The sequence below is a fragment of the Stegastes partitus genome, unplaced genomic scaffold (assembly GCF_000690725.1).
Source record: "Stegastes partitus isolate 25-593 unplaced genomic scaffold, Stegastes_partitus-1.0.2 Scaffold1017, whole genome shotgun sequence".
NCBI classification, from domain to species: domain Eukaryota; kingdom Metazoa; phylum Chordata; class Actinopteri; family Pomacentridae; genus Stegastes; species Stegastes partitus.
The window spans coordinates 169,652-188,065 of NW_007578748.1; the positions used below are offsets into that span (position 1 = coordinate 169,652).

The window sequence follows — 18,414 nt, forward strand, 5'->3', positions numbered from 1 at the left end:
TGGTCATTTAGAAATTAAATGTAAAAATAAGGAAAAAGCTGTACATAATATAACTTTTGGTTTAAATCTGCTAAAAAAAATATATATATCACCTTTTACAGATATTTAAGGTTATTTTCACTTTTTTTTTTTTTTTACAGTTATGACATTTTTTTCTAGCATGTATATATATTTATTTATTTTATTTTTTATTTTTTAAACAGGATTTTTTTTTACAGTGGAGTCAAGGCTACATAAATAATAATAATAATTTTTAAAAAATGTAGAAGTGACATTAACAAATCCAAAACTTCTAGAAACCCCCTATCAGTTCTGTATTAATAGTGATTATTTAGATAATGGTGTAATAATATGTAAGAGTGCTTTAATATTTGTATGTTTTTAGGTGGTTAAGATGGAGATCATTTTGTTGTTGGGAGTGTAAAATCTTAATCTCTTCATTTAATGAAGTTTAAAGAAGTGCAGTACTTCCCTCAGTTGAATACTAAAGTATCAGCCCCCCAAATAAAGTACAAGTACTTCAAAGTGTAGTCTAGTTAAGTTATGCGTGACTCTCCAGCTCTGTTCTCGCCTACTTTCAATGCTTTACATGTTTTTTGTTTTTTTCTGGGTTAATTCCTCTAAAAATGTTATTACATTATTTATAAGTGCTCTCGTGTTTACGACATGCAAATCGATTTAAATTCACTTTAGGTCTTAACATTTGAAAAGGGACAACCTTGGACTATTGAAGGCCTGATTAAATGGAGAAATTATTGCTGCAGGCCTATAGAGCGAGCAGCGGCGCCCGGGTCGGTGTGGAGGGTCTGCTGTTAACGGGGTTAGTGATGGCTCGCTGCTTTCTAAAGGACTCCTGCTGCTACTGTACACAGACATGACAAGTCCGCTTTAGTCTGGTCGCCTTTAATTGGCATGTTTAACGGGAGAACACACACACACACACACACTCACATAGGCGCGCACACACAGGCGTACATGCGCACACAAATGCGTTTTCTTGAATTCCTATCCTGGTGAGGACCTTCCACACAGTCCTTTACTGCAGTTGAAGCCCAAGACATTCAGTCTAACCAGATTTTAATCAAAATTCTTAATGAAATCTGACCTAATCTTAAACTAAAGTTTGCAGAATTTAAAGGGGAATTTGCAGCAAGGAGCCCAAAATAGCCAAATATCTAATGTAAAAGTAAAACTGTTCTGGCAATTTGGAGCAATATTTACCATGCATTAGTTTTGCACATTGGCAAATCTTTATGTGTGCATTGGTTTTAGATTTAGAAACAGATGGATGAGGTTGTTGTTGTTGTTGTTGTTTTGGAGCAAATAAGTTGGAGTCCTGCAGGATGTTCTTGTGAAAATAATCTTTAAAAAACTGATAGAGCCTCATGAAAGCAGACTTAGGGGCTAATTTTGTGGGATAAAGAAACCACAGCACCATGTGTGAGATGTGGTTTGATGTTGGTAAAGATTTTCGTAGACTTTTTTTTGTTTTTTAAAACAGTATTGAAACAAACCCAAAACTTCACACCTTTTGCTTGTGTGCACAGCAGGTCATTTACTTGTTTAAAAGTAGTCATTATGTGCACAAATTAGACTTGAAATAAGCTTTGATATTAAAATTTGCTGAGAAAAAACTGATCTCTCTTCACTTTCTTGCAGTATTTAGGGAATCCTAGGTCATCCAGGTGCACTTGATGTGGAGTTGAGCATTTTGTGACTGGAATCTCTAAACAGAATCTCTATACGTACAGTAAGACGTCCTCTCATCGGGTACAAGGTGCCTGATACTGGTCATAAAACAAATTTTAATCTAGATATTAACTTGTGTTTAACCAAAGCCTTTAGTCTGAAGCTGCTCCTAACAGGAGCATCTGTTCCTATCCACATTCCAATCCTAATTTTATTTTTATTAACAAATCTAAATCCCCACAATCTCAAATGCACCTTTTACCCTAATCTGAAACCCAAACTGAGTCTTTTAAGGACTAATATAAGACAACAGGCCCACTGAACTGAGTGATGGCTTTATACACAATGTAATTGCATTAGTTTAGACAGACGCAGCCAGGAAAGTACTTCATTAGTTCAGAGGAACTGACTGAAATGGTTCGAGTCTGACTGCCAACACTGTCTGCACCCACACAGCAGATATAACTTTACTGTTGCACATAAATAAAGCTTCATTTGATGCATCGCCTTCAAACTTGTCTTATTTCAAAACCTATTCGTCAGCCAATGCAGCAGATTTCTGTTTCGGTTTGAGTGATTATTAATGTTAAAGTTGACCTACATTAACGTAGTTATTGTTTTACAATTGATTCATGTGTGTGTTGTTTTGTTTTTAGTTTGTATGAACCTCTGGTATCATAATCAAACTAATGCCTTCAGTTTCACTCCATAAATAAGATGCAGGCTTGTGTTCAAGTACAAACACCAAAATTAAAAATCATAAACTATATTTAGAAATCAAAATATTTCACAGAGTTCAATAAACTACTGTTGAGATTATTAGTTGCTACACTTTTGATGTTCTATTTAAAATCTATACATTTGTAAATCAGTGTAAAAACTGAAGCTTGAAGCTTTAAATCAACAATCAGCCTCAAACAAATATGTAAATACCAACACTTCCCTCTGTTTACTACATAATTACCAACTTTTACTAATTGTCACTGTGAGATCTAAAGTCGCCATAAGTGAAATACATTTTAAACTTCTGTCTCTGTTTTGTTTACTTTTTGTAAAATAAAACCTCAGAAGAGCTTGTACGAACCATTTGTAGCTACAACCATCGTATACAATCCTACTTGACCACATGTAAGTATTTAGGTAAACCAGTTTTTTGATATGAGGTGTATGTGTGGATTTCAAGTGGGCAAAACTTTGCTTACATTTCTGAAGATTGTAGTTGAGGTCTAACGTATTGACTTCTCTCTCCTCTGAACCTAACTCAGGTGAGTGGAGAAGCAAACACTCCTCTGCAGCTCTGTATCTTTACATAGCTCCTTATCATGCAGGTATGACTAATACACGCCCACTTTTTAATGAGCCAATCACATTTGAAGGTTCGGATTGACTTAAATCCCTGTTTTAACTAAGCTCTACTTTGTTTCAATCAAATACATCACAGTGCTGAAGCTAAAGACGCTCCGACATCTGTTTCACTTTAACTTCTATGCAGATGATACTCTCCTTATAACCTGTTATCTTAATGGACAAATTCACGATAGTCAACATAAAAGTTTATTGTTTGAACTTCAGAAATTAAAAAATGAGGGAATAGAGTGTAGCATAGTACTAATTAGTAATATTTTTTTGTGATTTTAAGTGTTTGGTATACCCGGTGTGCCACCAAACTGCCAAAAAAAAATATGTAAAAATGGTGTTTGTTTAAATGAAAGGTAGTTCAGAAATCAAAGATAAATATTTAGAAATGTCTTCATATTAGATTTTCTTGTTCTTTTTTTTATTAATGTATAAAATATCATGCCCATTGCAATATCCTTCACTTTTACAATAGAATTCCTTTTTTCGTCATTGCAAATTTTGCAGAAAAATGACTCAATAATCTCTAAGTGCATAATAAATAAATACAAGAAGCTTAAGGTAGCAGTTAAGTTGCTAGTAGACACCCAGGTCCAGACACTTAGGGCAGAGTTCTGTTTTATTTAGTTTTATTTTACTAACTTTATTGACAATGTTCCGTATTGGGTTTCCTCTTGCCTTCTATATTTTCAGTTGTGTTTTTCTTTGGTTTGAAAGGGGTTTTTTTATTTTGTTTGCTGCAGCATTTTATTATTCGGATGCAAAAATCACAAATCCAGCTATGAATCAGTTCAATGCACGTTTTCTGTATCATTGTTGTTCTGAAATATAATATCCATGATTTCAATAATTTTGGGAACATTTACCTCTAATTTCATATCATTATTAACTATTTTAAGCCAAGCTACTCCTTAAAAACCTGCATCTGCAGGGCTCCTGCCCAGTCTGAGGGCTAAACCTCTGCAGCAGTCCTTTAGCCAGTGGTGAAATCCTGCTGACAAGGATCCAGTCAAGTATGCAGTCAGAGACCTGTCATGTCAAAATTATAAGCACGTCTATTTACAAGTTTTCTGGCTTTTGAGGCTGAGCATGAAGTCCATTAAGTACTGAATTGAAAAATCGTGTGATTTGTGCCGTTTTTTTTTCTTCTTCTTCTTCTTCTTCTTCTTCTTCACCCGAGCAGTATTATTAAAATGAAGATAAATTGCAGCCAGTCCCAGAGAAATTTTCCTCTAAAGAAACAAAGCCAAATGAACACCGAAGATGTATAAAATGCGCTTTGTTCATCAGAGGGAGGGAGAGAGAAAAGACTCCACTCAGCGAGCTCTGAATGCTGCATTTCATGCCTGCAACAATTATGCTGAAAGGTCAAGTATTACAGCATCTTGTGCTCCGCTTTGCATGCAAAGTATTTCAGTTCACAAATGACCCTCGTTTGCGCTCTTTGCACAATGGCTTGAAGAACCAGATAAACGTAGGACAATTAAAGATTTTTGCTGCTAGCTCACAATAACATTTACCAAAGGGGGTGATTGCAGTTGCTGTGTAATTGTCCTATTTGTAATGCGCGTGAATACTTGGGCCTGTTGCAATGAAATGTTTAGGAACTTAAGAAAGAAGAACCAGAGGAGCTGTGTTTTAAAAGTGGAGGGTGCATTATTTTTTTTTTTTTAAGCAAGGCTGTTATGAATTATCACGAAAACACATTCATGCACATATTTTGGTTAATAATGCCAATCTTTGTTGTAATTTTTGTTTTGATAAATGTTTTTCAGCACCGTGGACAGCACCCAAGACATCCAGTAGCTAAAAAAATCACACAAAAACAAAATTATAGGAAGCAAAATTCGCTGCTGATAATTCTTTTTAGGTTTTATTGTTTTAGTTTTTATTTGTTTAATGCAACGTTAAAGCCGCGCATGTCATATCCTGACGTGTTTATGAGCAGGTTGTATGTCAGGCATTACGCACAAACTAACAAAATGAACAAAAGCACGGGCTGAGTTTTGTTCTCTGGTTGCAGATCTGTTATTCTAGTTGTACTTTTCAGCTTTTAGATATTATCTGATTGGATAGTGCTCATATCTCCTTTGTCAAATCAAGTTTTTAGTCAGTCTTGTTTTTGGAGTAACCAATTAACGCTGCAGCAAGAGCCTGGAAACAAGTGAGTGTGCAGAAATATCGAACTTTAAATGATTGAAATAGAGATGTATGGTATCTGTTCACTTATCTCCTTTACTGTAGGTCGATATTTACGCGTAATTATTATTATTTTTTTTAATTTGCACCAAACGTGCACGAGAAAAATCTACAATTTATCACCTCTAAAGGAAAAAAAAAACTATTTAATCATAGATGTTCATTGTAGGTTGCAAAATCCGTTCATTATAAGTCACATTTCATTCTAAAGATGGCTGCATTTTGCCTTTCTTCCACTTGCCATAAATATTTAAATTAATGCAACATCGCCGGTGCAGCCTCCAATTTTAATTTGATAACCTCTCAAACTTTAAATCCGGTCTTAACTGCGTGCCACAGGATTCCTCGGTGCTAAACAGGCGAATAAAATTCACCAGCTCGTCACTAACTCAAATATGATTACCTTGAGATTAGAGACTAATTGCTTGGGGTTCATGGAGACAGCCCACCATAAAGCCACGAGGACTTGGGGAGTTGCACTGTGGGCTTCTACAAAGGAGAGCGATGAGAGCACACACGCTTCCAACAAGTCATTCTCAACAGCTACAAGCTGCACACAAAGACCACACACCGCGCCAAAGACATGGTAATGTAATCCCAAAGTTCTCACTTCTCCCCCGAACAAAACCTGCTCTGCAAAATACCTAATAGAAGACAGTTTCTGATGCTGGTGAGATTTCACTTAAAAGTCCCCAAAAGAGGCTTTTTTTCCTCCCTCGGGGCTGCTGGTGGCCTGAAACTGTGGCTTCAAGTGATTCACGCAAATTGGAAATAAGAGTTTTAGTCTCCTAATTATATAAAAATCACATTTCCACAGTGATATTGGGGAACAAAATCACCATTTTCTAACTTAAACCTGAATAAATATGAATTGTAGAAAAATCTGCTTGTATTTTTTTGTAGCTGTATTAACAATATATGAGGTTTGTGAATATTTAACATGAACACATAAAAATGATCCGTTCCAAGCGTGACATTTATCATGTTACAACATAATTGGCTCAAAATTCGCAAAATCCAGCTGGATACTGTAAATGCCAGGAAACAGAGGGAAGCATAATAAGCAAAACAGCCTTCTATCGACCTCAGTGATCCCATGTAAAGGACATTATGGGCGCAGAGGGAAGCAGGATTCAGGTGCAGACTGGGCCTGCAGCGTTAATGCAGCTGCATGGGAGTGATAATCGCATTTTTACGCACCGAGATTTATTTTTATATTTTTGAAAGTGGGCAGATTCGCAGCTCGATTTCTGTTGAATAAGCGATCGTGGTGCTTATTTTAGTCCAGAAATTAACCTGAAGTAGCTCCCAAAACATGTAGGGTCACAAGGAGCACGCCGCCTTTAAATGAAGAAGAGAAATAGAATAAAAATGACGAACCCGGATCAGGTATAAAAATGATAATTTATCTCAAGACATCTCATAAATATCCTGCTTTTATTTCAAATGTTGGCGTCAAATCTTTGCTCAAACCATGACAGAATATTTATTTCAAATAAAAAATAAAATAAAATCCTTTATGTTAAATTATTTCCCAGCCAATCGGAGGCTCAGAGTATTTGAAATCGCAGCTATATGACAGCACTGAATTGAAAACAACTTATTTCAGCCGTAAACGAAAATCACCTCCGTCGCTTAGCAACCACGTTGTTTACACTTTAAGAGCCATATAGCTTCTATTAGGCGGCGGGAGAATAGTGTCTAATGACTATTATGGGTGTTTATTAACCGAAGCTACACATAAAGAAAAAATAAATGACAGGTTTGCTTCGTTTTTACGCACCATTAAAAGAACAAAAACTAATTGTTAAACAGCCTGCAGGCCTGAAATAAAGCCGATAGAGCAATTTAAAATAAATATATTTCAGGAAACAGGTTTGTAATTGACACCTTTTTTCTATTCCCTTTTCAATTCCTCCCCCGATTGATTATTGATAAAGCAGCTGATAGCTCCGCGCCGACAGCTCGCCTGGCCGCTGATTTGAGAAGAATACGGCGCTGTTTGGTGAAGGATTTCATCGATAAGCTGCCTCCTTTGAGCTGCGTTTGATGTCGGGAGACCGAGAGACCTCACCTTTCTCTGACTCACACATGCAGACAGAAAGAGAAAAGAAAAAAAGGCACAGAAAGGTTTCAGTTTACTCTGCAGGGACATGAGCTGCAGCCTTAGACGATAAGCCTGGACGGTGTTTCCTTGTCTGCAGGGAATAAAACTTGAAAAATGTGCCCCCAGTATTTAATTTACCACAAAGGTGTTAATGTGGAATTTAGTTTTGCAACATCTATTTTACAAACTTGGAGTGCTTGATTAGTTATTTAGATGGACATTTTTTTGGAGGGATAAATTGTGCAGGCAAATTAGTCCTAATAGAAAACGCACTAATAATAATAGTAATAATGGTAAAATAAAATAAAAAGGCGCCACTCTCGTTCTTTTTCACCCCCTAAAATGAACATTCCTGCCACTTTAAACGGCTTGTATTGACATAATTCACAAAAAAAAAGTCTAGCTGTCTTGTTTCCATAATTTATTAATAGGACTGTTTTTGTAGTAAGTCAAATATCTATATAAGTTACAAAGAAATAAAACGTACAAATACCAATGAAACGACAACAAACCGGCAATAGCGTCAAAAACTTTGTACAACAAATAGCTAAAATTCAAACCTTTTACAGAAATATACAAGCTAGATCTACGGCTTACATTAAATTTCTATTATAAATCAGAGTCATCACGTGTGTTTTTGTGGATGAGGGGGGAATTTAACAGCACCCATAATACCAGCAGTCCTTTACGCGTGCCTGTTCAGGTTCAGTTTTTTTCCCCCAACTATGCGGCCTATTTGACTGCTGATTCCTCTTTTTTTTTGTCTCAATATAATTTACATAAATAAATCCCAAGACGCAGTTTCTGGACGTGTGTGTGTTTTCTCCCACAGAAGTCCTTTCAAAAGGGCGAAAATTTTCAAGAAGAGCTGCACCGATTTCACTCGGTTCTTGTTCGAATGCGCACATTTACAGAGAAACTTGTCGAGTCCTGACAGGGGGAAAGGAAGAAGAAAAAAAAAAGAAAAAAGGATGTCTCTTTTTTGTTTGTTTGTTTCTTTAAATAGATTTAAAGCGCAGCCGGCGCCTCTTGTCACCACGTCCTGCCGTATAACAGGGCCGAACACTGCAGGGCCGAGCCGTACTCTGCGCCGGGGGAGTTGAGGTGGGAGAGGCCGGCCACTTGGCTCTGCAGCGAGGGCGGACTGGAGGAGTGCGGCGCCAAGTCTGGAGAGTGACCTGTGCTTCCCACCTGCTGGCTCTGGTGCTGCCCGAGGCCGGACGCGTTGCTGGACATGATCATGACATTGCCCCCTTGCTGGTGGTGCGTCTGCGCGGAGGACGTTGGCGTGTGGCCGCTGCCTTGGCACGGCTTCCCGTCCTTGACCAGCACCGGCACAGCCACCCTCCGCGGGGACTGTTGCTGCTGCTGCTGCTGGCAGGAGCCGCTGTCCTGCTGCATCTGCTGTTGGGAGACTTTGTCTTTAGCCTGCCTCTTCATCTTATACCGGTGATTCTGGAACCAGATTTTCACCTGGGTCGGGGTGAGGTGGATCATACTTGCCAGGTGCTCCCTCTCCGGCGCCGACAGGTATTTCTGCTGCTTGAAGCGTCGCTCCAGCTCGTAGACTTGAGCCTGCGAGAATAGCACTCGCCTTTTTCTCCTCGGGGTGCTGGACAGGGAGCCCATGCCTTTGCCCACGTCTGCCAGGGAGCTGAGGCTGCCCATGCTGCCCATGTTCATGCCCGACGACGACCCCATGAAGCGAGAAACTGTGAGGAAAAATAACAACATTTAAATAAAACACCGATTTTACTTGCGAGAAGTAATCATATCTGTGTGTAGTTCAACTTCAAAAAAAGCCATTTTGAGTCCAGATATTGATTTGCAAAGTTCTAAGTTAATTAACCCTGTTATCCATGCAATTACAACTCCAATAATTATTTGCATGAAAGTCCAAAAACAACATTCTCTAATTTTGGAACGCATGATTCCCATAGAAGCAGGTGCCCACAAAGCCATAATACGTGTCAAAGTCCACGTTATTAACTGTCAAACTGCATCGACTAAATATATAAGCACCAGTTCATAGCTGACAGCCTGTTGTTATTGGATAAATGTGGAGGAAACGGTGGATAAATGGTCTCAAATCAATGCGTAAAAGGAAATCCGTCTCCTATCGTGGGACTTTTTCCAGATGTTGCACCAGGTGGATTAGCTACATCAAGGTATTGCGTGATTTTTTTTTGTCCTCTTTTGTGCTAAAAAAAAAGAGGAAATCTAAACTAAAAGCAACACGGAGACAGGCGTCTTTACGCGCAAAAGCGCAGATGTGACCGAAGGAATACAGCAAAAATGCTTCACCACCACGGAGCAACCTGGATTTTACAAAGCGGAGCTGGAAGTCGAGCAGGTGCGGGGATACTCACTGGTGGAGAAACGCGGGTCTGGGTTGGCTCCGTACCAGCCGGTGGCCGTGGCGCTGCCCCTCATGCCGTCCTGGTAGGACGGCAGGTCGCCCATGTTGCCCAGGTTGCCGTTACAGTAGCCCCCCATGGCCGTGTGTGACAGCTGAGAAACACCTGCCGCAGTCATGTGGTAAGCCGCAGACACAGTCCCATTATGGCCCATGTGGTGCTGCTGCATCGCCGCCTGAGAGACCTGCGGCTGCCGGTAAGAAGTGAGAGGTGCCCCCAAGTTGTTATTCTCCATACTTACTTTCTTATAGCTCTCCTCAAGGGGACTCAAGATATCGGAAACAGAAAAAGGAGTCGTATGCTTAGGGCTCATCGACATTGTTCTGGGGCTGGAGAGGGAGAAATTAGAAGGCAAGGCAATCTCTCCTTCTCTCTCCTCTCTCCCTTTTTTTTTTTTTTTTTTTTTTTTTTTTTGGCCAAAGCCCCTCTGGTTCCTGTTGTCTCAACGTCGATCCTGGTAGATGAACACGTAGGAGAGCGCCTCAAGTCCGCCCTAATTGGATTGAGTGGGAGCTCGGTGCTGGCTTTGGTTTGTTTTAGCTGGGTGCCAGGTTTAAGGCTACCATCAGAGGCGGGGCATCGGCAACAATACAAAACAGCTCTAGCCTCCTTTCGCCGTGCGTAATTTCACTTACAAGACATGTGCTCCCCTCCCACTAACAATAACATAAGCGCTGCATGATCATAAACGTTCATCCCGGCGGCTGCAGCGGAGGTTCCGAGCGCAACGCAGCCGCCGAGTTTGGAGTCTTTTTTTTTTTCCTTCTCCTTCTTCTTCTTCTTCTTCTTCTTGTGGTCGACTTGTTGCTGACAAACACGCGGCTGCACCTTGGGATTGCGAGTGACCACAATACACTTTATTAACTGTAGTGATGTTTACGAGGGCCTCTTGATGAAAGGAGGCCTATATGGACTTGAGAGTTGGAGAACCACTCCTCAGTTGAACTACTGACTTTTAATGGCCATGAGAGGCCTCCAGTGATTGCAGGATTGTTTGTGTTATGCCTTATCGTACTCAGACATGCAAAAGTGCACTTGCGGGGAGGGAAAATGACTGATACTGATAAGTAAATAAATACACATCCGCGTGTTAAGTGGCTGCGTAAATGATTAACCCCCCTCGTTTTTTTTTTCTCCTTTCCTCCTTTTGATATCATTGGACGCAAGCGGCGCGTTACCTAAATTCAGATGCACACACTCGTCAAAGAGACCCGGTAAAAAAAAAAAAAAAAGAAAAAGAAAAATAGAGTCTGGAGTAGGAGAGGCTCTCATGTGAAGTTAACGGCGTTCAAGTAGCTACTCTCGTGCAGCACAAGCCAGGTAGCCCTCAGTAGCATCTTGCCTTAATGCTCAAGGAGCCATTACAGTTTAACCCAATCATATCTCATTTGTCAAATTTTACGCAGAAGCCTAAGGAAAGATTTTTTTTTTTCTGTGTGCCTCTTTTTTTTTTTTTTTGCATCCAGCTTTGAAGTCATAAAATGGTGTTGTGGTGCCTTATAGCTTTAGGAAGCTTTCTGTGCGCATTTTACTCTCAAATATGAACTAAAATAATAGTTTTACTGGGGAAATAAAGGGTGAAATAGTGTTCTAGTTTTTAATATTATCACTGGACATTTATTGAGATTCCAGCAGGAACTAGTTTTTATCCTCAGAAATATCTTTTAGTTTTAAATCAGTCAATATTTTAGCATAACTAAATAGTTTTAATTACAATACCTATTTTTTCATGTCTCTTGTTTTTAGTAGCAAAATTATTGATGCACAACATCCAAAAAAAAAAAAAACAAGCAAAAATCAAATGGAGTAGCTTCTAACTTACACAGTCTGTGGATGTCAGGATCATACCGGAGCAGAAAGGACAGTGTGGAGATATTCAAACAAACTGAAACAACTTCTAATTCGGGGTTTTTTTGTTTTTAAATAAAGCTTTTGTCAGGAGGTGCAGCATCAGTCTTGCAGCAGCAGATGCCACAGAAGTCTGTTCCTGCAGGTTGAACCGGTGTCACCTTATACAGGCATTAAAGAAGCACAGCGTCTTCTGGTGGCAGCTGCTCTCAGCCCCAACAATCTGTTTCACTCCAGTGTGATTCTTTTTTTTTCTCCCCTCCTCTTGTTTTCATTTTATATTGTAGCCTATTTGGTTTATTCCCCTCATTTTTTTTGCAGTTTTAGCTTGATGCACCCAAAGCACCAAGCCGCACCGAGGCTCAGCCCTGACACTTTGTCACGGGGATCACCATCCACAGTTGTTGCATTTCACCGCCGTCTCCTGGCTGCACATTTCACGGCTTGCCTGCATGTTTCCTGCAGGATAATCTGTTGCTCTGTTTGCAGGTGCAATTTAAAGAGCCCCGTATATACACATCACAACAACCCGCATCCTTCCTATTGCTTTACAATTATCCATAATGAAGCAATATTCTCATGTAGTCCGAGGCTAAATATTACAGCTAAAGATAAATAGTTTGTGTGAGAGCTGAGGTTGGCGGTGCGTAAATGCGCAGGCCATATAATCGCAGGCAATTAAAATTACAGCATCCCTTCCCTGCATCCAAGGTAAATCTTGCTTATGCGTTCCCTAATTGCGGAATTTTCCCAAAGACATTCTTAATCATTTAAATCAGTACCTTTTCCCTGTTCTGGCGCATGGCTATTATGGCCAATTAGCGGCAATTAGTCCAAATGTTCCGGCTAATTCCTTCCAATAATGAGGACACTTTGAAGTAGCGGGTATGAGGCTAGCGAGCCTTTTGTTATCGAGGCTACACGTTGTTGTTTATGAACTGATTTGGTGCCATGATATAAATCCAGAGAGCAGACTGGAAAAATAAGTGTGCGCAATAAAAGGAATAATTGTCGCAATAAAAATACAAACAAAAAAAGAAGCTTTTTTTCTTCCCCTTTAAAGATGCAAATTGAACACAAAAACACAGTGCAGAGATTATGAGAGATCTAAGTACAGGATATGAATAGCTGCACCTCGATATGAATATTAAAAATATCTCCTGCTGCCTATCCATCAGCTGTGTCCAAATTTATCTCAGCGGGTATAAAAGAGCGAATATATCCTCACTTTTATTTTCCTATTGAGCTCCTTCAGTGCATATGAATTAGCATATTGTACATCTAATGGGTTAAATTTGGGCTTGTTAAATATTAATTGAAGCCCCAATAAGTTAAATCTAATTTCAGGAAACTGTGCAGATTAGGTGCGCAATTATCGCATGCTTTTGCACAAGTTTTTTTTTTCCCTCCTCTTATTTACTTTTTTCCTTTTCTATGCTGCAGGGAAAAATAATACAAAGTGAGAAAGAATTGAACAAGAAAAAGTGGACACCTTTTGTGCCTCATCAGCTCACATGAGACTTTAACTGAATATTAACTTCTGATCTTCCATCCATAATCATTTATCCAATGAATCCGTCTCACATTAATAGAATATTTTTAACACTAGTGTTGTTGTCCGAGTCCGTCCTGCTCTGAAGCTGCCTCTGGAGTCCTGCCACAACCTTTGAGCAAACATCCTGACACGTGACGTCACAGGCAGCCATAGTTTCTGCAGCCAATCAGCAGCTGTGGAGGAGATCCAGAGAGGGGGAAAACCTTGGTGTTTGTCAGTGAAGCACGGCCCCTAGTGGATCAGCTGCTCCCTTCAGCCCCACGAACCGAACTCACCCTCTGGTCACATTTCATCCATGTGAGGAGTGAGGGGGTTTCCAGAACGATAGCGTGTGTCATTGCGCCATCTAGTGGAGGAAAGGCTCACAGACATCCATAAAGAAACGGGCACATTTTGGGAGAAAGTGCTAAAGTTGAGCAAATTGTTAAAACATGTCCTCATGGTGTTTAGTTTAAATGACTGAAAATGTACAAAAGCGTCAAAGTATAGCTTGACAAGCATATTCTGCTGACAGTAAAACACCATCTGTGTGAACATGATGACTACAAATGTCCTGACAAAAATGTAAATAACTTGGCTTCTGATGATTGGTTTTCAAATTCAAACCGACTACTTTGGTCTTAAATGATGTCTGACTTTTCAAAAGTCACCCAGAGTTTGTGAAATTTGTCATGAGATCAATTTAAAACTGTGCAAAGTAGTCGTGCAGAGACTTTAATAACGTAACCGTATTTGTTTATTTACAGTTTTTAAGCAGTTGTACTTTAATATTTCTGCATTAATCTACTTTATACTATAACTCTACAGCCTGAAATCGTATTCTTTATGCTTTAAAACATTTATTTAGCTTGAATAGGTAGTAGCTAATCTCTGGTATCAGCTGATAAAGGCTTTGAAATGAAATATCGGCATCGCCCCAGAATGAACACTGACAAGCAGATAGTGTCTGTCGGGCTAAAAGTTTATAGTTTACTTTAAAATTATTGAATAAAAATAAATATGGAATGTTTGCATGTAAGTCGTTTCCCGTAAATGTGTACATTCATAAACGTCTGGAACTCCCAGTGGGCCGTCACAGTGAGAGGATGGATGATAACCTGCTCGTTTTACTGCAGGAAGTATTTGAAACTATCTGCAATTAGGTGGGGAAAAATATGTCTTGTTATCAGCAACTGGCCAAAACTGGCATATTAGGTACTGGCAGAAAAATCCAATATCATGCATCTCTGGTATAAATGATGCTACCTGGAGTGTGTAATGCAGTAGAAGCTAAGATTAAACACTCGTGGATGTACACCTCTGATAACGTGTCAGGCTGCAGTTTACCTCCATGTTGCTCCACATCTGACCTTTGACCTTTTACATACAAACTATCATCATTTCATCATTTCATCCTGTTCGATCTGTGTGAATCATGATGAGTGTGTTTTTGAGTTTTGGTGTTTTGTGAGGCTGCAGTGACCTCTGACCTCTGAAATCCTATCATCCACATAAATGTTTGCGCCAAAGTTAATTTAATGAGCAGGTATTATAATTCTGTAACTATATAAACATTACTTTTAACACTGAAAGTACACTGTGAAAAATTAACCTTTTTCAGTTTTTACCTGTACTTTAAAATATATATATATATTTAGCCTATTTGATGTTGTTGATGCAGATTTTCCGTTTTGTTAAATTACACATAGTGACTAATAAAAACACAGAGGAAGGTGTTCATTTACATGTTAACCCCCCAAAAAACATAAATAATATGCACATATAAAATCTGCATTTTTGAAAATAGTTCTTTGACAAAGTGTGGCAATTAAAAAAATAAAAAAAAATTCCAAAACATATTTTTCTGTCACCCTCGCTGCCAATTATCAGCAGTATGTTTTTGCAGATTTTTTTTTACAGTGTATGATTTAGGATGATACTTCCATACGTTTTTGATTTAGATTTTTGACGTTTTCTTGCACGGGAGTGTCTTAAATGTGCAGTGTTGCTGCTTTTAATCGCGTAAAGCTATAAAATATACGCTATAGAGCATTCAACTGTGAGACACAGCTGTGCTCTCCAGATCATTGCTATGAAGTGATGCTCTAACTATGCTGTTTTACTAACATGAATTTTGAACAAGGTTTTCTTGTCTCTTTATGCATTCAGTCAGTTTTTTGTAGAACTTGATGGATGATGAACTCCACCTGTATTGTGCTATTATATCTCATGTGTTTGAAAACCGCAAATTATCTGAAGACAGTCGTGCACATGATTGTCTACCACTCTCTGTGTTTAAGGTGTGAACAGCATCCCTGAAAACTGACCTCCATCTAACAGGATCCTGAAAAATCCTCTGTCCCAGTCTGATATCAGAGAGGCCATTAGGGAGGAAGAAAACACATTTCTGCTACATAAAGGTATATTTTCTGATTTTGTTTGTGTTATACCAGGTAGTTTAGCCCATTTAGTCAGTTAAATATCTACATTTATTAAAGTTAAACAAAAAGAAAAAGAAGAATTTGAGAATTCAGTCTTTTTCAACCCCATGGGACAATACTGACTTATTTAAGTAACACATTTTTTAAAAAGTTAAGAGAAAAAAACCTAAAAAGAGATAAATATCAGTAATTCTGAGGAACTCGCATCCTTTTGTTCTGTTTATCAAAAAGCTTTGAAACAAGTCAGTGAGCTGTATTGAGAAATATTTAGCATTTCTCAGCTCCTTTAACACAATCGCATCATTTGGTCCAACATCAACCTTTTTACTCCATAAAGTTGAAGAAAATCTTACTTCTACATCATATACCACTAAAAAAACTGCTTATTTATTAGTGTTTATTTGAATGTGTGTGTCACTGCTCTTTTTTCTTGTTGTTTTCAATCTGTTTTATATGAATCCATTTCTTTTGCTCACATATGCACGTCTGTGAAAATCCACATGAGTCTCATACCCACCAGCAAATGCCAGTCTCCCCTAGTTACTGACAAACTATAGTAACAAGTCAGCCCGATTTAAATCTCTGTGCGATGTCGACCCCGAACACACTCACTGTCTGAGCTCGTCTCACGCTGGTTGGTTCAGCATTTAAAAACAAAAGAGCATTTATATTCTTATATGTCCGATAACCAACACTCTTTAAATGCTCCAAAACCAGAGGCTAAACACATAAATGCTTCTGTTCTCTTGAGACAAATGGACTTAAACTTGCACGTACAATTTTAAATCAAGATAGATTGTTGTGAAATGCAAAAGACACCATGAAAACTACCACGACGAGTAGAAACAAGCAGGCAGTTTTTATTTATTTGATTTATCTGCATGAGTTTAGTCTGTCCTGCTGTTAGTAGATGGATGAAGACAAGCCACATATTGCCCAATAAAAAGATGTCAGAGGCCAGTCTGAGGGGAAAGCTTTAGGGTTTAATGTGCATTTCTGTTAGGAACAAAAAAAGCAAAAATAATCTGTGCAAAAAAGTGAAAAGCTGAATCAATATTTTAAACTCTGGTTGCAGGTAATTAAAATATATTTGCAACAACTTAACGAAACTCCGCCTGTGGCCCAGTTTATGTGGATCTTATAACTTTCCTGAAAGGGGCCCCCGGGCCTGGCCAGTGAGTAAAACTATAGGATGGGCCGGCTAATACAAGCCCATCCTTTTCAGACAATTCCTCTGACCAACTTAAAAAACCAATGGCAACCTCTAAAAGCCTGTCTTTGTCACCCTTAAACCCCAAGATGCTCTAAAACACCATTGTGCAGTTAAACCTCATAAATTTGTCGCAGGGACTGATTAAACATCACGGGAATTGAAACACTAAAGATTTTGTCTCGGTCCCTTTTGGACGCGGGACAATGGTCCATTCACAGGGAGACACCCGCACAAAAAGAGTGTTTAAGGGGAGATGCAGCGAGCTGAGGGGTTCGGCCAGTCCCCTCCATATGTGATACAAGGTGGCCCCAGTGAGGCGGACAAAGGGCCAGGTGACAGGGACGATGGGCTGCAGGGTCACAGGACGAGCAAACAACATTATAGGGGGCGTGAAAGCACAGGGACCCCCCCTCGTCACCGATGAAAACCTGACATGATTTTAAACACCGAGGCATATTTTTCAGGGTGAGATATTCAAACAAGAGTGGGCCACGCTGCAAATTTATAGTGAGAAGATCCAAGAATGTGGAAGCAAGTTCACTCTTCAGGATCCTTCAGAGCCAGAAAATCAGCAACAATTAAACCTCTTTTTGGGCCTTTTTTTTTCATGCCTGTAAAATATTCACTTTTTTCTTTAATGAAAGTTGATTTTCTGCCTTTTAATTCCCCAAAAATCACATCCGCTTCAATCCTACAGTACACAAACACACCCACTAAGATTTCCAGATAAACCCTAATAGCTGTATTTATCCCACTTTCCTCAGAATAACAAAAGTTGATTGTGTAAGTGAAAGGCAGCTCATGGGCCCAGACAACAACAGGCCGCTATAGTGAGAGAGGCTGTAATGTTTACTGGGTATTCTTATGCTTAACCACATCCAGTCCTTTTTAGAAAGCGATGTTTGCTCAGCTTTTGGGTGCATAATTAGTTTTTTTTTAACATTATAAAAGCCTCTTGGGCCCCTGTCATGACCTGCTACATATTTCCAACTCTGCAAATTAGATTTATTTTAAGGCTGCATGTGTTATTTTATTTTGAAAACAGATTTTAAACACATTACTGGTGCATCTTTTATCTTCAGAAACCCTTTTTTTTTTAAACACAAAAAAGAAGTCACATTACACTGTAAAACGTATCATACAAAATGTGAGAGGTTTTATTAATAGTGTTGTTCACAAAAAGAAACAGTTAAACCTTTAAACAAAGTCTCCTTAAAGACAACAAATAACATTATTTTTTTCCTTCAGGCTACTTTGCTGCTCAGCATTCCTCTTCTATGACACCGCCTAGTGCAGCCTACTGGAGCTCATTTGTCTTCAACAAAGTTATTTTACACAAATATTATGTTTAAAAAGCTTAAAAAACACACAAATACATCATGTCGCTGGATAATTACAAATCTACAGGCTACACCAGTAAGCCATGTCACAGGAAACCTTTCAGAAACAGTCACATACACGCGTAAAAAATGTCCAAATAAAAAAATGTGCAAATTTTTCTTTCCTTCTATCGTGAAAATCTAAATGTTTAAGTAGCTCGAAAATTTCCAAAACATTCAGAAAACATTTGATGCCCTTCTAAATGAGTTTGTGCATTGAAAACGAGGCCT

At 38.9% G+C, this 18,414-nt stretch overlaps 1 protein-coding gene across 1 annotated transcript; it reads right to left on the minus strand.

The window, feature by feature from the left end:
* Positions 1-8,383: 8,383 nt before the first annotated feature.
* On the minus strand, positions 8,384-10,087 carry nkx2.1 (NK2 homeobox 1). The gene is made up of 2 exons (XM_008295054.1): positions 9,721-10,087; positions 8,384-9,063 (listed from the first exon to the last, which is right to left on the minus strand). Exons 1-2 carry the CDS (start codon positions 10,085-10,087, stop codon positions 8,384-8,386), a joined length of 1,047 nt encoding a protein of 348 aa, XP_008293276.1.
* Between the last annotated feature and the right edge of the window lie 8,327 nt (positions 10,088-18,414).